The following is a 25940-nucleotide window of genomic DNA, read 5'->3' on the forward strand; positions in this document are numbered from 1 at the left end:
GTTTTACACCAAGTGTCTTACATGGATTTAGGTGGACATCTGAGTCATCTTCTTACTATTCACCAACTCTTTCAACCACAGAGTGAGGATTATCTGCACTGTCCACTCATGGATATGAACAAGCATGGGTTCACGTTTAAAAGAAAAAAAAAGAAGATCTCATACATTTAAATCTTTTCAAAGCTATAGCTGTTTCAGAGGTGCTGCCTGTATCACAACCTGGTTTTGCAACATATCCAACAATGAGAAAACTATTCCATTCAATGTCACATAGGATACAAATCAGACAATATGGATCTGGTACAATGCAAGTGACGTTTTCTTTGAGTTTTTAAATCATCAACAAATTTCCAACAGTATGCAAGAACTTTAATTAACCTTTATAAGCCCTTGTGAAGACAGAGGGTTCGGATATAAAATGCTTTTCTGAACAGACTTAAAAATATTTTTTTTGAGTCTAACAGAGCAATCTGAATAAACAATATCTATAATAAAGGCAGATGTTTCAAAATCCAAACACCTGAGAAAACAATTAATACAATGTATATTGTCACCTTCATGACCAGCAACCTGAGTTTCAAGATTTTATTTTGCTTTAAACTGAGCTGAGCATCCAAATTTTATCAAATTTTTATCACCGCTATGACTCACTATAGATACAGTACAATTAACTGTGGCAGACTGACAGACTGGATAAAGCCAAGTCTCTGAAAACATTTTGCAGCAAAAACACACTAGTATTTGCTTCTTGTATCGTTCTGTATAATTGGGCTTTCCTTCGTGAAATACAAATCCCTAATAGATGTTGGAACATTTTATAAAACAATGTGTTGTGACAGTGAAAGAACTGTCCATTTTACCTTAAAACAATTTGCAGCAAAATAATAAAAGTAATTCTTTGTTCATTTTCTGTTGGATTTGACTTAAAATAAGCAAGAAAAATAATAATAAAAAAGAAACAGGAGAGGAGATCTTAACTTGTTCTTCTAAAACTAAATGCATCGTACAGATTGATGCTTGATGTGCTGACTGCATTACACAATTATTCTCGTTGACTAAAGGAAGCAGTATATGAAGCAGCTTTTTCTCACCAGTCACACAATTAATTGAAGTTTAGTAAAAGTGACTAAATAAAGTTGTTTAACTTTTGCAGCTGCTGTTTCCAAGAGAAAAAAAAAACTGTCAAGTTATTTTTTTGCAACTTTTTTTAGTTTAGGAAAAATCTTTACTAAACAAAAAATCAAATAACAATATTTAAAGTTTAGTATTTCTGCTGGAGAACGCAATGAGATGCAGCCAAATACTCTAAACATTTGCTGAATGTAAAATTAAATGGTAAATGGAATAAACTTACTGGATATAGCGCCTTTTTAGTCACGGCCACTCAAATCACTTTACACTAGAGCCACATTCACCCACTCACAAATGCACACACATTTATTCACCGGTAGGCTACTTGAGTTAAAGTGCCTAGCCAGGGAGCACATCAACATGCAGCGTGAGGAAGCTGAAATCAAATGTCAGAGGGATTGAAGTTTCCGTCGGCTGTGAGTTACACAATGCTTCCACTACCCCGCCAGTAGCTGCACACTGCACACTAGAAAAATAAATGTGTGTATTTGGAAATTTACTAGTCCAAGCCTCATGGCTAGAACCTAAATTCTGATATTGTGCCTTAAAACACAAAGCTACTGTTTTTTCCCACATGCAAGAAATAAACACCATGAAAATCTTCATGTGCCATCACAGTCGTTCCTACACCAACCTGTATTGTAATTGGTTTACATCCCCTTATCCTTGCCCACTGACAACTGGACAGCACATGTTTTACTAATGGTTGGCAGCTTCAAACTGTGATGACAGTTTGACATCCCCTAATCCTGACCTTACAGGAAGGCGGCCATTTTGGACAGTAGTCGCAAAATGGCAATGTTTAATTTTGCCCAACAGACCTGAGCACCTCTTAGGTTTGAGGTCTACTTAACATAGATCTTATTATAGTTACAAAATCAATAAGAAAAACTGAGTAGTCTAAGAGAAAATTGTGTTTTTGTAAGGTAAGGGTATGATATTACCTGATATTCCATGATGAAAAACATTTTTTTTCCATATTACATTACTGAAGTCAATGAGAGGGTGGAACAAGGATATAAAAGGCATGAGAAGGCATGTTTCCAATGCTACATTGATCAGACCATAACAAAATGTCCATGTGCTCAGTGGAATTCTTGCTCAGCAAATATTGGAAAGCAAAACTGCAATAGCAGTTTATCATTATGATTTTCAGGGGAAGCAGTATTAATATCTCACAGCTCACGCTTCACACGCTCTAACTTCTCCTCTGAAATTAAATTAGGAGGCTGCTGAAGTGAGAGACAGAGAGCATAGTGAGGATGAGAGATGGGGGCTTTGTTATCAGATGTAAAAATCAGTAGGCTCACCCTCCAGTGCCTGTTGAAATATGATGAGCTAAAGTGGGAAATGGGACTTAAAAGAGGAAAAAAACGATAGAGGGTTTTGAGTTGCTTCTGTAGGAGGAGAAAATAGAAAGTGTATCCTCAGCAGACATCGCAGCCACTTTCAAACCACAGAAGCACCACTGGAAATGCATTAGAGGTGCCATGGCTGTATTTATAAAGGAGTAGCCTCCCATATCAGGTGAGAAAGTATTTATAAGGGATTTTAGAAAAAGACATTAAACATAGAAAATCAAGATTATTGACAGCCAGCCTGAATGACTGAATGCAACATTTCAACAGACTGCACTTCACCTGAACCACTCACAAAAAAAGTTATTTCCTTTTTTCTTCATAAAACTAGTTTAATAGTTAGAAACATGTTCATCCTTGAGGTTTCAGCTACCAAAAGGAGATGATATGCCACTTTACTAAACACCTATCATGGTACCCTCATTTACAGACAGGATGTTTTGGTCTTACTGTGGGCTCAAAGCTTTAAAATACATGGCAGGCAATCAGAGACCGTGAAAAAGAACAACACAATGAAAATGGATTTTTAATTTTGAACAGTGCGCTAACATCCTTTCAAGGTACACATCAGTCAACTCAACCATCTGTTTCTATCTCAACATACAACACTATACAGTACTTTTATTTTGTCACCCACCTTAGATTTTTTTTACGTTGTTTTATATAAACAGATTTTCTCCTACAACACTAGCATTTTTACATAGTTATAATCATGTGTTGTGTTCACCTATCATAAAAGTAACTGTAACCTTAATTGTTTATGTTGGGGCTTTTTTCTCAGTGACATTACTGGTGTTAGCTGGTATACCTGGGGGTGCATTTCAAGGAAACCGGATACTAAATGAGTTAAGCTACGGAGCACTTGTTTTGTGGACGGTCAAGCTGACAACAGACGGACACCAATCCATCCATCAAATCCTGTTGTGGATGCAGGGATGCTTCTATTTATTTCCAGTTTTTTTTTTTTTTGCTAGGTGGATACACTCTGGACAGGCTGCTAGCCCATCACAGGACACAAACACACACCCACAGACACACACACAAACAAACACACAAAGGGACCTTGCATTGACTTAGCATTGACCCATTCATTTATATGGCCTAACCCTGACCCTTACCCTAAACTAAACCCATACCAGTGCATACTTTACCCTAAAACTAATCTATACTTAATTCATACCTTAGACCTAAACCTAACTGTTAACATAGATAACCCATTTACCTTTGGGTGGACCAGAAAAAATGTCAACACAACGTTGGTGTCCTGTCAGGGATTGATCCACACAATGTTACACAATACACACAGACACACTTTGACCTTATTTCAATTAAGGATTTTATAAACCTAACATGAATGTGTGGACTTTGAGAAAAACAGTGTACCTGGTTAAATCCCATGCATGCAAAAGTAAAGCTCCACAAAAAAGCTCCTTTCTGGTATTTGAGAATCTCCTGCTGCTTAACCAGTGCTAACCACCAAGCCACTGTGCTTGGGGGGTAAATAAAAAAATATTTTTCCCAGGCTTAACCAAAGCTAAAGTTTGCTCTTTTCTCACTACCTTGCTGCCTGGAGAGTCTGGTTCAGGTTGTTGTGGTAGGGTTACAGTTGATTCGTTGTTTTGTGTTACGTCTCTGACAAGCAAGGTAGTCTCAGCACCATATCTACTGACATCTGTAACACCTGACGGTGTTAGGGCTCAAGTGTGTAATGCAGCGATTACATACAGCTATGTCAGCTGGCCAGAGGATTTCAGGCAAATACACTCAGAGACCATCTCTGTAGGGTGCAAATTTGACATAAATCCTTTCTTACTATAAACAGTCGCTGGATGAGTAGCACTGAAGAGCACCAAGAAAGAACACATCACTAACCAACTGCTTAGTATAGTTTCTTAGGCAGCATTTATGACTGAAAATAAAAAAAAAAACTAAAATAGCATCATATGCCTTTAGGAGCTTTCTGACAGTTATGTGAAATGCTCTATATCGACTATATCGGTGGAGTTTTACTACTCAGAGAGCGGTTTTGTGAAACAGGCTATTGAGAACATGCAACAGTAAAAATACTGTATATATTTGAGGTTACAGAACAAAAAAAAGTATATTTCAGAAAAACACTGAACCTGTACAGACATAAATGCCAAATAGCTGGTTTTTGTGTTTATCAAAGCAGCTGGAAGGTGCGAAGAGAAACTTGAATAAAGAAGATAGATTCTTGTGTGCTGTAGCAACTTACATTAATGCTAGTGATGACAACAGATCTGGAAAAAACTCCTTAAGGAGGTTTTGGTTTTTTTTGACACAGGAGATGGCAAGTCCCATCCCACTTTAATCATCACTCATCCCACTCTGACACTTCCACAGCTCCCTTCTATTATACAGTGTATAAAGCTGTTTGAAGCACCCATCTCCCAAGGCACAGCCTGTTGTGTGTTTTCATTTGCTTTTCTTGCGAGGCAGTAACCTTACTTTTAAACTTTAGCACCCTATTACAGAGCCCTGGGTTCTGTGCATCACAAACAAGACACCTTTTTTATGTGAACAGTTATGTGAATCTTTGCTATTCAGCACAGGCCTCCTTAGAGAGAGAAAAAAAAACATGTTTATGTATTTTAATTTTCATTTTGGTTAGACACATTACTCTTTTGCCTCCAGACAAGTTGGATATTAAAAGGTATTAAGACTTATTACATAGTCAGGTAAGGAGCTGCAACTGTAGCTGCTGGAATAAGCAGATATTGTGCCTGCAGCTTCATGTCCCGCTTATTAGAATGTGCTTGATGCATACAGTGTAAAAGACACATACATGATCTTTTGTTAATTTTACCCGCAGCCACAATGACACTGATTAGTAACTTGACAGTAATATGGAACTTAGCAAAAACCTGAGGCACAAAAACTATTTAGATTTCTTGTAAACTGTGAACGTTTCTTTTTAATCTGAATATTACAAATAACTTGCTCAGAATAAGTACCATAATTATTTGATGCAACTATATTTACGTCTCCAAGTGTATGTGCAGTTTGCTTGAAACACTTTGCTGTGTGGGAATCTTTTAAAACAGCTAGAATTATTGCCATGTCTGATCAAAAAGAAGAGGTGTGTGAGTTTGCTGATCAAAAATAAAAATTAAAGTGAAGCTTTTGAGATGAATGGCTAACTTTGAGAGGGCCTATTAATTACAACATATTCAATAACATCTGAATGTGTTGTTTTTCTTTGTGCAGACTGAAGAAAATGTCCCTTTAGGACACAAATACAGCAATGACATTTCTTTTAATACTTCAATCTCATTCTTGTGCATCTGCTTTGCATTTGAATGCTGAATGTAGGCACACCACTATAAATAAACAGAACTCCAAGATCGCCTTTGAGGCATCTGATACTGTAGCACATACAATTTGTTTCCAGCTAAAATCCATGGCAAGAGCATGTCATCATAGAGACCAAATATCTCACACGCATATACTGCGCTGCAACAAAATTTACATCAATACTATCCAAATGACACAGCAATGACCAATAGTGATGATACTTAATATCTTGCTACACTATCCAAAATTGTCTGCACCAGCAAACACTCCCTCACCTCCACACACGATGCAATGCTGGGCAGTTCAGGCTATTTTCAGAATATTTAGCTTATTGGTGGCACTCATAAATTGCAAATAGAGTATTGCAGACACATATTTTATAGATGTGACATAACTTCATGTTACACAAAATGTGCGTTATTTTCTCAGTCTTAGACACTGCTTGAAAATGTCCACATAAATGGCAAGATAAGAAACAGTGTGACAGCTTAAAAACAACAAAACGGAGTAATCTACCTTGAGACAGGACCCACTGGTTGAGTTTGACATGGTACAACACAGAACGTAGACTCCAATGCTGGACAAGGGGATAACCAGACACCTCACTGTAGTTCACCATACCTGTAGGATTGAAAACAAAGGTTAGCACGGATTCAGTCCCCCAGAGCTATAGTGTTGCAGGCTTTAAGGTAGTATTCTTCCCCATGAGCAAACTGAGACAGAAAAAACCCCAAACTCTCAGCTCAACATGAATGTTTTATTTACTCCTCGATAGTAATGGAGATTGCAGACTTCAGTGTTAGATCAAAGGTTGGACCCACATTTCATTCTTGTTTACTTTACAATAAGAAACGGGAGGGGATCTAATACACCTAAATACTATATTAGAAGACATGAGACAGAAGCATGCAATAACTTTAGTGTTAGATCAAAGGGGAATCCAATCAGATGTTTTTCCTCTCCTTGAGACTATAAACACAGGAAATAACTCAATTATAGAAATTTGTTTTTGAGAAATAGTGATGTAGGAGAGTAAAAAAATGGGAAGTTTGTAATATTATATACACTGTTCAAAAAAATAAAGGGAACACTTAAACAACACAATATAACTCCAAGTAAATCAAATTTCTATGAAATCAAACTGTCCACTTAGGAAGCAACACTGATTGACAATCAATTTCACGTACAGTTGTGCAAGTGGAATAGACAACAGGGGGAAATCTTTGGCGATTAGCAAGACACACTCAATAAAGGAGTGGTTCTGCAGGTGGGGACCACAGACCACTTCTCAGTACCTATGCTTTCTGGCTGATGTTTTGGTCACTTTTGAATGTTGGTGGTGCTTTCACACTCGTGGTAGCATGAGACGGACTGTACAACCCACACAAGTGGCTCAGGTAGTGTAGCTCATCCAGGATGGCACATCAATGCGAGCTGTGGCAAGGAGGTTTGCTGTGTCTGTCAGCGTAGTGTCCAGAGCCTGGAGGCGCTACCAGGAGACAGGCCAGTACACCAGGAGACATGGAGGAGGCCGTAGGAGGGCAACAACCCAGCAGCAGGACCGCTACCTCCTCCTTTGTGCAAGGAGGAACAGGAGGAACACTGCCAGAGCCCTGCAAAATGACCTCCAGCAGGCCACAAATGTGCATGTGTCTGCACAAATGGTTAGAAACCGACTCCGTGAGGATGGTATGAAGGCCTGACGTCCACAAATGGGGGATGTGCTCACAGCCCAACACCGTGCAGGACGCTTGGCATTTGCCAGATAACACCAGGATTGGCAAATTCGCCACTGGTACCCTGTGCTCTTCACAGATGAAAGCAGGTTCACACTGAGAACATGTGACAGACGTGACAAAGTCTGGAGACACTGTGGAGAGCGATCTGCTGCTTGCAACATCTTTCAGCATGACCAGTTTGGCAGTGGGTTAGTAATGGTGTGGGGTGGCATTCTTTGGAGGGCCGCATGACTGCCATTAGGTACCGAGATGAGATCCTCAGACCCCTTGTGAGACCATATGCTGGTGCGGTTGGCCCTGGGTTCCTTCTAATGCAGGACAATGCTAGACCTCATGTGGCTGGAGTGTGTCAGCAGTTCCTGCAAGATGAAGACATTGAAGCTATGGACTGGCCCGCCCGTTCCCCAGACCTGAATCCGATTGAGCACATCTGGGACATCATGTCTCGCTCCATCCACCAACGTCACGTTGCACCACAGACTCCAGGAGTTGGTGGATGCTTTAGTCCAGGTCTGGGAGGAGATCCCTCAGGAGACCATCGGCCGTCTCATCAGGAGCATGCCCAGGCGTTGTAGGGAGGTCATACAGGCATGTGGAGGCCACACACAATACTGAGCCTCATTTTGACTTGTTTTAAGGACATTATATCAAAGTTGGATCAGCCTGTAGTGTGTTTTTCCACTTTAGTTTTGTGTGTGACTCCAAATCCAGGCCTCCATTGGTTAATAAATGTGATTTCCATTGATGACTTTTGTGTGATTTTGTTGTCAGCACATTCAACTTTGGACAGAACAAAGTATTCAATGAGAATATTTAATTCATTCAGATCTAGGATGTGTTATTTGAATGTTCCCTTTATTTTTTTGAGCAGTGTGTAAAGAAAGATTAGTATTTTACTTGTTTATACAATACTGTATATAAAGTGCCTTGCAAAAGTAGTTATACCCCTCAAACCTCTTCTCATTTTTCAAGTTAGAATAACCACCCTAACACAGGGTGGCCCTGAATTAAAATTGGGGATTTATGCAATGTATAGTTTTCAAAGTCCATAGTTTTATTTTAGAAATATTCATAAAGAATTTTAGGTAAAAAATAGAAATGTGCCATGCATTTGTATTGAGCCCTCCAGAGTAAATTCTTTGTAAAACCTCCTTTCTCTGCAATTTCATCAAAAGGTGTCTTGGGTTGAGTGTCTACCAGCTTACCAGTCAAGAGACAAACAATTTTACCTTTTTCTCTTTGAAAAATAATTCAAGTTGAGTCAGGTTGGATAGACAGTGCCTTTAAACATTCATTTTGATTTGCTGCCACAAAATTAGATTTAGGTCTAAACCTTCACAGCCTCTAAAAAGTTGTCTTTCAGGATTAGCCTGTATTAACTTATTTTTTATTAAAGCCCATTTTTGGCTTTCAAATCATTGTTTTTTATATCTTCTATTATTGTTTCTGTAGCTTTTTTAGGAAGAAAAAAAGTCTAAAACTGACATTGTATTACCAGGTCTGAGTGAAACAGCAGACAACACAAATTAATGATCCATGATCGTGTGGAGGAGTTGGAATAAGAGCTGCTGCACAAAAAAGTAAAAAGTAAGTATGCTGAAAAGGTGAAATGTAATCTGTTTGATGCATAGTTTCAAATTGAACGCTTTATATGCTACACAGAAAAAAAATATTTAGTTTTATTCTTTTATTGCAAGGTTTACAAATTAGTAAACTATATTGCTAGTTTTTAAGTACAGTTAAATAGTTCAGGAGGTAATATAACAACACAAATTTGAAAGGTATTTTAAATATTTTAAATTGCTCTCTGTATTGTGGGTACTTTATGCACTAAGAATAGATTTTTGTCTTCTGTAGGACCTATAACACCACATAAACACCCCACAACAGCAATATAAAATCGTTTTACCTTATATTTCATGTTGCTGTTACACAACGTTCCTTCACACCCCTGTATATTATCTGTATTGATTTTGTCTCGTTTAACAATATTTTCCCTGCTGAAATCAATAATGCTTATCTCTTCAACCTGAAGTAGTGATCCATGTATAAATGTTTTTCATTTTGATGCACTGCTCAGTCTTCAAATCTTATACACACTTTATGCCACTTTGACCAACGACCTTTTAAAATCAAAGTCAACAGCGTATGAAACACATCCCGCCACGCCACACCGCAGAGAAAACTGACCCTAAACATTCACAAAAGTATGAAAGAAATAGAAGTTTTTAGAAAACCCTAAATGATTAACACCAAATCATAATTCAAAATAATTTAATAGACTGCAGACTCTTACCATATATGAAAGGCAAACCTGTGTTTTGATGATAGCTGGAAATACGAAAATATTTCAAGGCAACATTTATTGTAGGGCTTAGCGAATAAGGTTGCTGTCAGGTGCAGGAACAGGCCTTTAACATCACTTTTATCAAACCATAAGCACAGCAGCACAGTATAAATCATGTAGTCTCCCATGGCAACTGACAGCCGTGTCATGCTGCTGCAGTGGGATTACGTCCATATATCACTCTGACTGCCCCCACCGTGTTCACAACCACGTCCAGAAGGGATCTGAATGATGCTGGTAGTAGAGACAGCCATCCTCCAACCACAGAAATTGAAGAGGGGATGGGGAAAATAGATGAAAGGAAGTTAAAGATAAGAACTTTGTGTGCATGTGTGCATTTCAGAGATTTTTAAAGGTGTGTGTGAGTGAGATAAATTGATGTGTAAGGCACACTGGAAAGCAGAGCTTTAAAGGTACATGTACCATATGAAAAATTGAGGGGGAAATGAATGATGATGAATACAGAAAAAAGATGTCTGCCATTTCCAGTGATGGGTGGTGGTTTGTGCGTGTGTCACAAAAATGAAGATGTATCAGTAACCAGCAGAATGAGGAAGTAAGTATACATATTTATTTTGGGAAGTAAGATTTGTTCAATATAGTCACTTTATGCGAACTGATCAGAAAGATAAAAAACATTTTTTTACAGTTTAAGATGGTGAATTCAGAAGTGGTGCAACTGCAATGGCAAAGTTATCACTGCTGCCTTGCAGGAAAAATATCCTAGGTTCAAGTCCAGGCCTAGGGTTATTCTGCATCAAGTGGGTTCTCTTCGAGAACTCCAGCTTCCTCCCGCAGTCCAAAAATCCACATGTTAGGTTAATTGGTCTCTCTAAATAGCCTGTAGGTACAAATGTGTGTGAGGGTGGTTGTTTGACCAGTGTTTCTCTGTGTTGCCCTATGGTGGATGGGAGACCTGTCCAAAGCAAACCCGGAGTCTCACCCAATGACCACTGAAGATAGGCACCAGCCCCCTTGGGAGCCATCTTGGATAAGATGGTAAACATGATAGACAGATAGAATTCAATCAATAATAAAACAGAAAAATACTGTTAAAAATCCATATAGCTCTTGGCAAATTTATAAATTTGCAAGTGCAAAATATCTGCAAACCAGAGCCTGTGTGTCATTCTAACTCTTGAACTAGTGGCAAAGAAAGAATTACTTCTAAAATATCTATACCAATCAAACAGCAACTCTATAAGCTGATTCAGTTTGCCCATGTTTAAATGAGGTATTATTTATGAAATTACAAGAAAGACCATAAGACCATAAGACTCGTCGTCTTCTGCTTTATTCCGTACTAGGTCGTGGGGACAACAGACTCGGTAGAGACACCCAGAGTTGCCTCTCCTCCAGCTCCTCCGGGGGGAGCCCAAGGCCCGCCGAGAGACATAGTCCCTCCAGCATGTCCTGGGTCATCCCCTAGGCCTCCTCCCGGTGGGACGTGCCTGGAACACCTCCCGAGGGAGGTGTACAGTAGGCATCCGGTATAGATGCCTGAGCCACCTCAACTAGCTCCTCTTGATGTGTAGGGGCAGCGGCTATACTCCGAGCCCCTCCCGGATGGCCAAGCTTCTCACCCTATCTCTAATGGAGTGCTCGGCCACCCTACGGAGAAAGCTCATTTCAGCCGCTTGTATCCTGCATCTCATTCTTTCGATCATGACCCAAAGTTCATGGCCATAGGTGAGGTTAGCAACGTAGACCGACCGGTAAATCGAGAGCTCGTTTTTCGGCTCAGCTCTCTCTTCACCACAACGGACCGGCACATCATCCCCATTACTGTGGCAGCTGCAACGATCTGTCTAACGATCTCCAGCTTCATTCTCCCCTCACTCATAAACAAGAACCAAAGATACTTGAACTCCTCCACTTGAAGCAGAAACTCTCCTCCAACCTCAAGAGGACAAGCCACCCTTTTCCAGTCGAGAACCAAGGCCATATATTTATGTATATTTATCCAAATCACAGCCAGAGCAAACAGCTTAACATTATATGGGAAAAAATACCCTCTTCTGAAAGCTGGTGGTAATTTAGGTGAAAAAAGAGACACAATGCAAAATGCTTTGCTGCATCCTCTGTAGAAATAATATTTTAATCTATTTTATGCACGCCACTTTTTTTTTTGCAGATGCAGCTTTCAGAGACCCTTAAGAAAATCAAGGAATGCTTTTCCTAAAGTACATCATTGATTTTATGCTTCTTAAAAATGGTGATCTCTGGAGTGTTACCAGTGATTTGCATGCAAGAAGAATATCACAGACAAATGTGCATAAGCTTAGGATGTTTTAAAAAATACAGTAAGTATATTAGGTAAATAAAAAAAGCTTTCAGGAAATGAACACTTATACACAGGAACGCATCAGACCTGTCCCTGTTGATTTGGATAGATTTATTGCCTATTTTGGCAATAGTTCAGAAATTATTTTTATTTTATGAAGAGAGCAATGCAATGAATGGTACATTTCATGGGCTATATTAACCACATCTGAGGGTTAGATTTCTTTGAGATTTTGCACTGTACATTATGGTTCCCTGTAGTAAGATACAAAAAGGAAAAAAGGTTTGTGTGAACCTTGGTAATTTTGGAGAAGAACTACTAAAACTGTTTGGAAACATTTCACTAAAATTTCAATATCTAATTTTATAGTCTTTGTGCATCAGCTGTGAGAGGACTTCTAATGTTGAATTTCTTATAAGCTTGTCTATGAAATGCATGGCTGCAAGGACCTCATCAGGACAAAGACCTGATATGTAACCATTCAAGGAAATTATTTACTCAGGGGGACAAGCTTATAATTAAAGAATCAATTATTATCATGGACTTCAGAAACAGTGCATAATTATCTCAGACACTTATGTAAAGGTTTGGATTACTATTCTAAATTAAATAAAAATTGGACAGGTTATATTAACACTGCAGCTTAAGGGCAATATCTGGTGTGGTTCTCTCTGGAGGATAAACATGATTCTAACAAGATGTGAAGTTGAATGGGAACCTGGTAACAGTTTCTTTGTAAGACTGCTCTGAAAATGCAACATTTGGCAGAGGCCTGACATCACCTGTGAACCTGATGAATAAGGCTCTAAATGTGATGTTCCTGCATTGTCCTCACCTTCAGCTACATACATTTATCCTCTCTTATGGGAAATGGCTCCCCGGCCTGGCAGATATATTCACCAGCACGCAGAAGTGAAAAGCACACCACTACATAACCTCCCCACCCCCATCTCCGCCTCCTTTAGTGAAAATGAATAACAAGCCCCAGACATATACAGTAGCGCAGCATATTCTTCTTCTTGCTGAAAGGCCTTGTCTCCCTTTTAGCCCTGGGGTGCTCTGCTCTCATTGTCTGACAGAATGATTAATTTGACTGAACTTCACTTTGCAAACATCCCAAGTTCACTTTCTCTCCCTGTACAGCTGCTGCCCGAGCCTAAAAGAAGCAGCGTTTTTAGGGCTGCGCCCTGCACAACAACTGATTCCTTTTGTAGACAGGCAAGGCGTAAAAATGTCTCATCAAAACTATACTGCGAAAAATATAAAAGGCACCAAAAAAATAGGCATAATTTGCTTTTAAGTGGTTGAAGAGACAGAACAAATATGGCTGTCATATTACAGCGCCATGGCTCTTACTGTACTCCTTCACATTTCTCACTTTAGCGTCTTCTCTGGGAGAGAAATATTGCAAGGATTTACAATAATACTCCACACATACTTACACATTTTACATTATTACACTATTCAGTTATGTTGCATAATAAAGTAACAGGAGAACGTCGGACAGATCACTGCTTTAGGGCTTTTTCAACAGCTGAGGGCTAAATATGGCAATACGTGTCAAACATGTCATCAGAAGCAACTGAATATTTTAAACAACAAGGTTAAACAAAAAAATATTCTAAATGTTTTATTTTTTCTAGACTATAGTTTACTATCTCTTAGTTACACTTTTTTAGAATTTGAACATTAATTATTCATGTAAAATGTAAGTTAGCTTAAATCTTTTGACAGACTGAAAATGTTATGTATCACAGAAATTATGAGAAGAACTATGTAATATTACATTATATATATATATATATTTAACTAACATAATTGTTGCTCAGAGCGTCTGGTTTTTAATAGATGGCAAGGGTGATTTTCTCCTCATCCACCAACAACCTTTACACTCGAAACAGTTTTGCCCCTGCAATATAAAACAATTAGAATCTTGGCTTAAAAGGAAGGAACAACTCAAGGCTCAGGAACAAGAACACAACACAGGTAATGCAAGGGTGACAAGGGATTTCTCAAGCAGTAAGCCAGCAGCCAGACCATACAAGTGAGGATGGGTGTTATTTCTGAGCAAACAGTGTCTCATGTTAGAAAATGCTTTTGCTTGACTTTTTATGTGTGCTCTGTTAGTAAAAGGAACTTCTGCTGACATAAGTGGATTGCAGTGTTAAATAAACCAATAACGGTTCTCATTAAACATTCCTCCTGCATATTCACCCACAAAAAGTAGTTGTAGCAACGACTCGTTTTTTTAAATGTCAGGGTCCAAGACAAGTAAACGATTTGCATTAGTATTGTTACTTTACCTCCAACCATCTCAAGTGAAGAATTAGCTTGAAGTGACTTTATAGTTCCATACAACAATGTCTTAAGATAAGTGTATTGCTATGTAATGGGTGTACTTCATGCAGCATTTTCCAGATATTTATATTGTAAACATTTCTGAGAAACTGTGCTACTGTGTACAGAGAAATAACAAGAGTACCCATTCACATGTGCACTCTACTGGAAATAGTACCCTGTTGATTTACATTAGTTAAGTAAGATCTGCAAAAGTCAGTTTTTTTCAATTTGTCACTACAGATATTTGGGGCAACAGTAACCCTTGAAACTAACTGTATGTTACACAGGAGGAGAAAACCACAGTTAATTAAATGCACTGATAATATGCAAAGAATAATACACACTGCTGTAGTTTCACATAAGATCTCAGAACAAAAAAAATAATCAATTAGGATAGAAAAACAGTGCTTGTGGAAAGCAGAAACAAAGCCATTACCCTACTGCTAAATCCTCACCAGGATTTCAAGGTGGACTAGAAAAGACTAAAATTAGACATCGAGGTCCTCATTACTGTTGAGCTTAAGTCTTCTTTGTTCTTATGAAGCCTGAGAAGATTGTATTAGTAATAGCACGTAGGAAAATGTGAAATGCAGAAAAAAGATTTTATGCAGTAATGTTCTAATTAGGCCATAGATAGCAACTAAAATAAAATCTAAGACATACAATATTTCATTTGATAATTCTGCTTACATATTGACCAGATCCAATGAAAAGCCGTTCGATGCAACAGCAGTTTGGGCCAGAGATTAAAAAAGGCGGCGTGTAGCTGTTGATTGCACTCTGGTCTCAATTTGTCCCACCTATGATCTAAAGTCTCATGTTTCTCCTGCTGGCAGCACCTGTCATCATGCTACATATTGAAAGCCCTAAAATTATTGGGTGTTTTATATACATACAAAAATATTTTCATAGAATTTGTCTCAGTCATATAATGAAATGGTCAAAAGCAGTAAAAATAGTAATACTGATAAATTTACTCTTTTAAGTATGAATGATCTGATCTATTTCATGTTCTATTTTTTATTTATTTATAGTACATCACATTTACAGTATTATTAATGATTATTTTAAGGCCTCAACGCTTTTAGCCTGGAACCATAAATGTGGGTTTAGGGTAAACAGTAAAACCGAAGTGTAATGCAACAACTGACTTTTACTTCCCAATAGCAATCTCCAGTTGACCTAGGCTGCCAATTCCACATTTGGCTAATATGCTTTCTAAGGACAATAACACATGCAAGCATATTTGCATAAACTTTGTTTTAATTGAAAAATCGGTTTTAAAAACCACGGTTCGGTATGTTTTTGGTTTTCTTCAATCAAGACAAACAAAACAAAACAAAAAATGGCCACAACAGAATCTATTGAAGATTTTTTTTTTTATATATCAATAAAAGGATAAGCAGGTATAACCACTGACTTCAAATCACTTTGGAGCTGCTTTTAAACAAGATATACTTTAATGCACCATAAAAGTGCAGTTGTTGGGATATCCCTTCTGGTCAGAGGGACTGTCAGGACAGTACAAGTGTATTGTTACATCTTATAGATGTTCAAAACGCAATGTGCAGCATTTTGGACATTGTGCACATTGTTTCTATGCCTCTCATTACTGTTGAAAATAACAAAGTTTGGGTTTGGTGCATCTTTCTTGCTGCACCGTGGCTGTATGAGAAACCTTAAGGTTCCCAAATAGCACAGTTTAGTGAAAGCTGGGAGTCCTCTCTGTTTTTTCCTGGGGTCACGTTTTAAAGTAGCGCTGCAGAATGTTGCACTGCGCATTTCGTTCCGCACATAAACCTTTGGCATGTGTTCAGGAATAAAACAATGCTGTATTTTTTGGTACACATGGGGACCAAACCAGCAGAGCTGTACCATATATGTTCAGCATACATATGATGGGTACCATATAAAACATGCTGTTTGCTTATCCATTTACTAGAGTTTTCAAGTTTTCATGCATTTAATCAGTAAGGCGGGAAATTTTCCTTATTGGAACTGCCACCGGTCAGAGCCAATCAGAGGATTTCTGGCCAACTGCTTTGAGCATCGACAAAAAAGAAACACTTCATATAGAAAAAGAGGGAGCGGTCAAGGGAATAACATGGCCTCAGTTATCTCTGTTACAGAGATATTATTATTATTTACTGAAATATTTTTCTTAGAGGCAGTTGACAATAAATTATTGGAGTACATTGTCCATTGAAACAATAAAGAAGAAGGCTGTGTTTGTATTTTTCCCTTATATTGATGGGACAGAGTTGGTCTTTGCATGCATATAGCAGTTACATAAATCAAAACAAATCAATATTTTAGCTCTCTGGGAAACTGAGTATAGTCTGCTGGGAAATGAATCCTGCCTTGAGGATTACAGCTCTGTTCTCAAGTAAAGTAATTCCTGTTTGATCTTGCAGATGTCTGCTATTTGTTTTCACCTGAACAGAAAGAGATAAAAAAAAAAAAGCAAGATTACGGGTGGACGAATTCCTTCAGTTGCTCGGCACATCTGAATTGTCACATAGTTTAGTCCTTCATCAGTTTCCGACTTTACTGTGCAATTACAGAGAAGCCTCATCATCAACATTTCACCAGACTAATAAATTAAAGCTGAATCTAATGAAACTTAGTCAACTTGACATTTAATCACTATTCATGGAGTTGCAGTTTAAAAGAAAGTGTCTATCAAAAGCAAGAAGTCACTCAGGATGCAGGCTGAAGAAAAACAGCATCAACAGGTGGTTTCCCAACACTATGTCACTCAATAAATCCTAAATAAATGTCTACAGAAATTTTAATGATAATGACCCAGATGATTTTAATCAATGAATGATGTCAGCCCTTTTTTAGCCCAGTTTTGGAGAAACTAATTGCATTTTTTAAAAGATGGAAAGATTTTTTGAATAATTAGACCTTTTTACAGGAATTGTAATGGCTTATTGAGATTTTATTCATTTTAAAATAATAAAAATCCACTTGCTTACATTACCATGTGCTACATATGTGATTTATCAAGTAATTTTGCACATTCCAATGCTAAACATACCATCAGGTATTATTTCTGAATCGGGGGCTCCATTCAACAGAATCTAATATTGCATTGTGACACCTACAGTTTAGTGAGGGAATGCTAAAAAGAGGATTGCACAGTTTACATATTAAAGACACCTGCATGAAAGAATTCCAAGGAAAAAAGAAAGTCAATATTACTTGTGATTTCCACAGGGAGAAAAGAGAGAAAAAAGTCCTACCATTAATGCTGCTGTTCAAAATAAACTGCTTGGGGAATGTAAATTGAGTTTTCTTGTTAACATTTGTGACTCTGTCCCGTTGGGAAGCAGGGCACAGAATTCCAGACAAATGCACGGCTTACCAATTCTTGACAGTGACAGCACAGAGGCGACAGAAACCACAGCCTGTCTAAATATTCTTGTCTGTAGGTTTGGTGGGAAGTGGTTTGTTATTTTACTCGTTTCTCTCCAAAAAAAGATTCATGAGAATGAGCTCAGGTAAGAAAGTAATCTTACGGCTCATAGAACACCATTAACTAGCCACGTCTGTGCTCCATTTCCCTCCTGGATAATTCTGAGAATTAATGATTTACTTAAGAAGTAGAGGGAAGGGAGAAATATGAGGGGTTAACAATGAGACTTATTTTTGCAAACCTATACTCATTCATACAAAAAAAAAAAAAAAAAAAAGTAATATAGCTCTGTTCTGATTCCTCTTCTTTTTGACTAATCTGACAAAATGTAAAAAAGATAAAAACAAAAATTGGGTCACCTAAAGATGAGCATTGTTGGTAAGGATTAGGTCACAGCCTCAGAGGTAACTGTTCTTTGATATTCTACAAAGAGAGATTACTGGAAAAATTGTATTCCACAGGGTGTCATCAACTGCTCATATTCTTTGAAGTAGGGACTCTATGCAGAGGTCTTACAATAATCCCAACAATAAAGATGTTATGGACCTGGGTCAACCAAAGGCCCTCCTTCCATTTCTCTAGTGGTGTTTAGAGCACTCAATTTAATATTTGGGTTTGTTGAGGCTAAATGTTTTCTTTTTATATTTGAATAAAAAACAAAAGAATGATTTTTTGACTTTTTTTCCAACCAAATTCAACATGTGCAACATAAAATGAGATTTCTTTAATATGATGATATAGGGCCAATAAATAAAACTGGTTGAGATGTTAAAAAACAGCAAAAAATGTTTGGTCAAAATCTTAATTCATTCTTAGAGCTGTAAAAAAAAGGTTTTCCCTCAGTCATGACTAAATGAAACGTGTCAATCCTGGAAACCCGAATCACACCTTCTAATGTTGGGTAATGACAAAGGACTCATAATTTAGCTCTGAGTAAGCACGTCCTGATCTGATCCCAGTCATTTGTTGGGGTTCCTTATTCTGCATTTTAGAATTTTTTAAAATAACCCCCCGAACAGCTGATTGGATCTACTGTTTGTCATTTTATCAGCAGCTACACGGTGGCACAGTTGGTAGCACTGTTGCCTTGCAGCAAGAGGATCCTGGGTTCCATTCCCACCCTGAGCTCTTTCTGATCGGAGTTTGCATGTTCTCCCTGTGCATGCTTGTGTTCTCTCTGGGTACTCTGGCCTCTCGCCACAGTCCAAACACATGACTGCTAGGTTAATTGGTCTCTCTGAATTGCCCTTAAGTGTGTGCATGGTTTTTTGTACTGTGTGTTCCCCTGCAATGGACTGGCGACCTGTCCAGGGTGTACCCTGCCTCTAGACTGCTGAAGATAGGCACCAGCTCCCCCGCAACCCAGTATGGAAGAAGTGGGTACAGAAAATGGATAGAATGATGGATTTTGTATGCTACACCTCTAGCAAGACACGGGGTCACATTGTGCATCAACAATTTTTAACAATGTCTGTCAATTTTCTTGGGCTTGGCCTGCAAACTGTTATGTAGTCAGACATATTATTTTGTAGATTAAATCTGGGTTTTCCACGTAGAATCTGAGCTTCTTTCACCCTATACAATGGCATTCCTAGTGTCACCCTAACAACTTCCATAATGGTTCATATTTACGGCCCATTTACACAAAGAGAACTGTCAGTGCAGGACAGAGCTGTACAGCTGTTGAGCAGCTGGAACCCTATTTATTATATTTTAAGATTTCCAAAGCAATTCAATAAGTTTATCAAGGATGAAAAAACAAACTTGTTTCTGCAAGTTTTGTCCTCAAGCGATTAACTGGAGCTTAATTTGAAACTTGTTACAAGACAAACTATTGTTGAGTCATAAGATGTAAACATTGTCAATAGGAGCAAAACTTGTGGCTATTTGTATGAAGCCAGATATCCATATATATAAATTAATTATAAAACTGTATGCCTTTTTGGTGAAACACTGTTAGGACATTGTAGTAGCGTTCTTTACAAAGTTAACATGAGTCTTGTAGAAACACTGGCTGGGAAAAAAATAACTGTCCCTGGCAAGAAAATGAAGAATAGGAAAAAAAAATGGAGAAACTGCAACTGGAACATCATTGGTAAGGTGGCAATGCCGGTACTTGGTATTCTTCAATACCTATTTTCAAATGAATGTAGGATTTTCAAATAACTTTTAATCATAATTTTATGTAAACTTGTTTAATCCTGGAATATTTGTCCAAAACAATCTTAGTGCTGCCCTCTGTGGGTTGAACGGTGGTTATTGCAGTTTAATTTTCATATTGGTTCGATTGGTACAGCTTGGTACATGCTTATGTCACAGCCTCCACGTTCAGCTATAAAACAATCTCATGGTGACACACCCCCGTAGTGAATCAGGAGTTGGAAATGCCCATCCACTGCCGTGGCAGCGGCGGCTTTTGTTGGCCTTTATAAAGCCTCTCTTAACCTCTGGTGATGAGGTCGGTGAAAAATCCTCCACCTCAAAAGATCTATCAAAATTTGTCAGGGGGCAGATCTTTTTGTAGTAACAGTGAGATTCATCTCCTAAAATCTGCTTACTCATTTTACGCTATGCTTTGTATGTTATAGCCGAAGTTAATACTACACATTTCAATGCATGACTGAAATGAGCAGTTTTATATATTACTTAATTACGTAACTCACAGCTATACCTTACAACCGTTTATGTATATTTGTATTTACAATTCTATTTATGTTTATAAGTGGCAGAGTCTTTACAGTCTCACTCACATAAAGGTCCCTGTAGGCTGTCCACCTATTGCATGGTTGAAGAGACTGCAGTGAAGTTCATGCAGCTTTTATTTGATAAAATTGGCCACAATAGGAGCATTTATATAGTTATGATTATGTAACGCAATGGAGCAAGGTCTTCTTTTTGCCTGCCTACAGCAAAATGAGCCCATATTGTCAAGTTCGGCAATGTTTATTCAAAAAGCCTTTTTTCCTGAAAACCTTGCTTATAAAATGCAATGATTAACTTGAGTAAGGTGCTCAAATGGGAACAGTACTTGTTAAAGACCTTCTGATTGTCTGTCTGTAAAAGGAGAGGCCAGTGAATGCACAAGTGTAAGAGTCAATTATCACTGAAGAAGAGATAAAAGAGATGATTCACTCCATCTACAACCCCTACTGATTAGTGGCACCACTGGTAAAGTTGTGCAAATAGCCTTAACTAAATCTATATTTAATTGCAGGAGCATGTCATTCTCTAACAGTAAGTTTTGTAGAATCATTTACCTCCCCTTACCTACTTCCTCACTGTGCATAGCTTTAAGATAGACTTGTCCTAATCCAGCCTTGTTTGTCGGTGTTCCAGCTGCTTTAAACCTTTATTTCTATGACTTCAGTTTTGGGCAAGCTTATGAAAGCAATATTTTTTGCAACCATTTTCTGAACTTTAAAGATCAACACACATCCCTCATTGTAACTGCATATTCTCTTGTCTTTTCCATTTTGAATAGTGGCTGAGAAAAATAAGCCTCTGACATCTGATTTTTAACTCTGGGAAACAGGAAGTGATGTCTATACTGATTAAATGTTTGCAAGCACTTAACATAAAAATGTTTTACTTACATCATACGAATTACACAGTTATTGTACCATAATTTTGCTGGGTGCTAAAAACTAGATGTAAGACTCAAATGTTTTCTTTTTCTTTTCCCCTTCTAACAAATTGTTCTCAAACAAAAATGGGCTCTCCTATGTTTTTTGTTTTTTACTGAAAGTATTCTGCTGCAATAAAAAATGAATAAATTCCAAATCATTTTCATCACCTCTACTTGCAACTCTTGAAAACCTTACTGTTTTGTAAGTCAAATTTTAAACAAAGCTAAACAGCAATGCTTCGCATGAATACATGGAAGCGTATTTTGTCAAGCCCATTTATTAACAGAAGCAAACCATAAAATATTGTAGAAATATTTGTTACTTTCACATTCTTTATTTGCTTCTGTAGTTTTGAGTTTGTTATAATGATTTAATGGACTGGTTAAATTGTTTTCCGACAGGGGGACGCAAAACGCTTTGTTGTTTCTGTTTTCAATTTTCATTACAGGGGCTGTTTGATCTGATTTGTAAACACAAACTACTTCAGCCGATATAAACTTAAAAATGCACACAAATATACGGTGTTATGTATCATTACATAAAAAATAACAGGGTCAGTTGGACCTGGACTTGGACATAATATAATACATCATACCATGATTTATTCATCATGGACTAAGCCACATTGGTGTAAACATAAAAAAAAAAGAAAATATGTTTTTGGAGCAACACTCAAATACCAGTGGAAACATGCGAACAGCTGGTCAGTAATTATAACGAGTTTTACTGTTGTAACGTCAATAATGTTTTTTACATTGATTATTGAAAATGATATAAATAATTTTCAACATTTTTTAAATAAAATGTAAGTAAAATCAGATACATTATTATATTTTTCCCCCATATTGATATTGCTTTTACATTTTCATTATCATTAGGGTGTTGCTTGTCTTATTTCCAAACAACCTTCTTCTTTGACTTAAAATAATTTTCAACCTACATTTCCTAGGGATATGTATAATTTTGAGGCTTATTGATCACAAATGTCAAAATAACAAACGGACAGAAAATACCTGACCTCTACCACACCACACATTCAAATATGTTATAAACAAGCCAAGATGACATGATGATGGTTTGCCAGATGTGGCTTAAGACAGCTCAAGGTGAAATATTTTTAATTTTAGCCTCACTAAGGATTGAGTTAACGGACGACCATCACAGGCGATGCAGAATAGCATGCCAGACCGTTTTAGCAGGTACCTCTGTGCTTACGAGGTCACAATGCCATATGCTTCAACTTTAATTATGAGGGACTTGGGGAGAGAGGGACTCTGGGCTGAACTATGAATCACTGCCATTCTGTAAGCCTCAAAAGCATTATTCTACTGGAATTAAGGGGGGAGAGCTGTCCACTTTGATCTCCCCCATCTAAAAATAAACACAACAACTAAAAGAGACAACTAACTTCGCAGGTTTTTTTCTCATTCTGAGTTTTTTGAGTTAATTTAAAGAATGTTACTGGAATGGGTAATCTCAATAAGAAGAACAACGTGGTTAATATCGAAATAAAGTTATTGCCATCATAATCTGTAAAGAATTCATTTGCTTTAACGCAGGTAAAAATCAATGATATTTTAAAATTATCACCTATACTTGCAGGGGCAAAACACCTAAAATATGAATTACTGAATGGGTCATTGTAGTACCCCTAAATAATAAGAAATCACATAAGAGTTTTTTTTTTTATTTGTTGTTTTTTTTTTATTCAGAATAATGACAAGAAAAAGTATTGCTTGTCTATTTACCTGATTTGACCCAGCACATTAATGGAAAAAGAAAATAATTTTTCTGTAAACTTTCCTGAAAAACTCAGATGTTTGAGTCAGGTTGACATAGCAGCTCCTGAGGAAAATAAAGTAGTCCTGATAAATGTAGAGTAACAACAGAGAACAATTGCATACATGTAAGACAAAGTTAAAAAATCATAATACAAAAATTTAAAAGTGAGCATAACACAAAGATCTTTGAGGTATTAATGTCAGTTTTTAGAGTGTGTACTGTGTGAGTGTTTCAAGACTGGTCAGGTATAAAGAGGAGTAAGGTCCAAACTACAATGAGTGATGGAGTACAGATGACCTTAACCTACCTTTAAAGACAAACAACCCAAAGTCCACAGTCTTTGACATAGAAGCTTGTGCTGCACTAGATCAAAAGATTCCTCATTTATCCACCCAAGGTTGGACTCCAACCTCCAAGTTTCATTTGGTCTAAAAAAAACCTTCTGCTCATGCTGACTTCAGGAGGCCACAAGCCAGGCAGGGACTCTCACCAGAACCCGCAGCCCCAGCCTTTCCCTTTGGTAGCGTGCATCCAGCTAATTATCCCATTCAATGTTGTCAGCTAATTAACTGATGTTGAACGCAGGAAGTGGCCGGAGCAATTCCATGGAATGAATCAGTTCAGAGGAATAAATTAAAACTCTTCCTAAATATGCTTGCTATTGCTGGTGTGCATTAAACATTGAATAATGATTGAGTTTGAACCGTTATCTTCAATTCTGAAAACAGAAGTGGTTTTGTGAACAGCAAGCAGTGGATTTACGCTGCAAGGGTTTTAGACGGAATTGCTGGAAAAGAAAGCCGATAACAGTCCACATTCAAACCTCCTAATGCAAAACGCAATTAAGCTGTAAAGAGCAAGTATTACAAAGGGCAACACATGTAAAATGACCACAAATACTAAAACAGGGATTTAGAAGGACATTTTCTAATGATAATACAACACAAAAGCAAATAATTACTGGTTGAAGAAACCTTGCTTTAGTGAGTTATTCCCTCAGTATTCATGATACCAGGGTTTCAGCTGTTTTATGTCTTTTCCTTGTGTCACTTATATACTGCTTTGTGTTTGCTTACATTTTCAATTTTGATATTGTCTCATTTCTATTTTTGGGCATCATCCTTCAAGGTGCATTTTACACACTTTTTTCATCATTTTTGTTTTGGGTTATATACCCTTCTTGTGACAAGACAAATCCATTTTCCTTGCCTACTAAAATAGAAATAAAATAAAACACCAAAAAACCTAAGCAATAAAATTGCTTCAGGAAACATTAAAATGTTTCATGAACACTTGGCATACAGCAAATCTACTGTTCAACGAATAATTCATATCATATAATCGCTTTTAAAATTCTTATTTTTAACAATATTTCTTTCAAATACTGCTCATTTGCTTTTCTAAATACCAAATGTACAGAAACTATTGGTGGCTCAATGTTTTGGAGCCTGATTTGTAGCAGAAAAGACAATGGTAGGATCAAAGTCTACACATTTAAAACATTTATGCTTTCAAATATAAAGCTCAGGCTTTTACAGCTCTGCCCATGATTCCTTTGTCATATTTTTGTAACAACCCTTCAAGTATCACAGCTTTCAATAACCACAAAATACATCATTTTAATAGTTCATTAGATGAATTGGAAACGTAAACACAACAATCTGACACCTTTGAAGTTGTGATGTGTGAAATTCTTATAAGTAGTCAATGTCCTATCTGTACTCGAGTGTGACAGGAAAACAAAAATCCCTGACGCCAAGATATGATCCAAAGCTTTGTGAAAGCAGCTGAAACACTGCTAAAAGTAAAGTGTTACGTTTATGAAGCAGGATACATTTTTTTTGGTATATTTTTTTCCTAGATGGTTAACTGGAACTGCAATAAAATACATAGTTCAACCCAACTATCAAGGAGACAAATCAAACAAACAAAAACATCTGTGGCTCTCTACAAAAAATATATGACTGTAGCACTCAGTTAGTAGTGTAATATAGAATAAATGCAGTGTTATTTTGCTGTGCTTTTGCAGCACTTTAAAGTTACAGAGTGTTGTTGTATTTATGAATATGAATATATTATTTAATATTTAATATTAATACTTTCATATTTGTTAAATAATATATTGGTCTGTTAAGGGTTGTCCTGTGAATACCAGCCCATTAAGGCGATGGTATTAGGACAAAATTGAAAAGGATGAGCCAAGCTCTGACATTACTGAACAGCAAAACTCTGCACACACATGGAATGAATTCACACAATTTCTTAAAATACAATAATTTATTAATAAAAATAAGTTTACTCAAGTCAAACATATTTTAATCAACAAACTCTTTACTATGCTAAAACAACTAAACTACCAAGCAGAATGAAAGAATAATGAAGACTAATGGGCTATGTACAATTAAAACAAGTTGATCAAAGATGATTGAAAATCATGACCGAAAGAGTGATGCAACATAACCATGCAATGTTTATGTTTGAGAACCAAGGATTATCTTGGAGAATCTGGAAGTGAAGTTAAGTTAGTCTTGGAACTAACTTAGGCAATAATTGACTTACCTTTAGACAACCATCCACAATGCAAGATCAGAAAAAAT

The 25940-nt window shown here is 37.3% G+C and overlaps 1 protein-coding gene across 4 annotated transcripts in view; it reads right to left on the bottom strand.

The window, feature by feature from the left end:
- The window catches only part of astn1 (astrotactin 1), a 523796-nt gene that overhangs the window by 199694 nt on the left and 298162 nt on the right, over nucleotides 1-25940 (bottom strand). For all 4 annotated transcript variants that reach the window (XM_047368543.1, XM_047368541.1, XM_047368540.1 and 1 more), the window contains one exon: nucleotides 6321-6425. In XM_047368543.1, coding sequence (XP_047224499.1) covers nucleotides 6321-6425 — 105 coding nt within the window. The remainder of the gene's footprint in view (nucleotides 1-6320; nucleotides 6426-25940) is intronic.

This window comes from Girardinichthys multiradiatus, chromosome 6 (genome assembly GCF_021462225.1).
Source record: "Girardinichthys multiradiatus isolate DD_20200921_A chromosome 6, DD_fGirMul_XY1, whole genome shotgun sequence".
NCBI lineage: Eukaryota > Metazoa > Chordata > Actinopteri > Cyprinodontiformes > Goodeidae > Girardinichthys > Girardinichthys multiradiatus.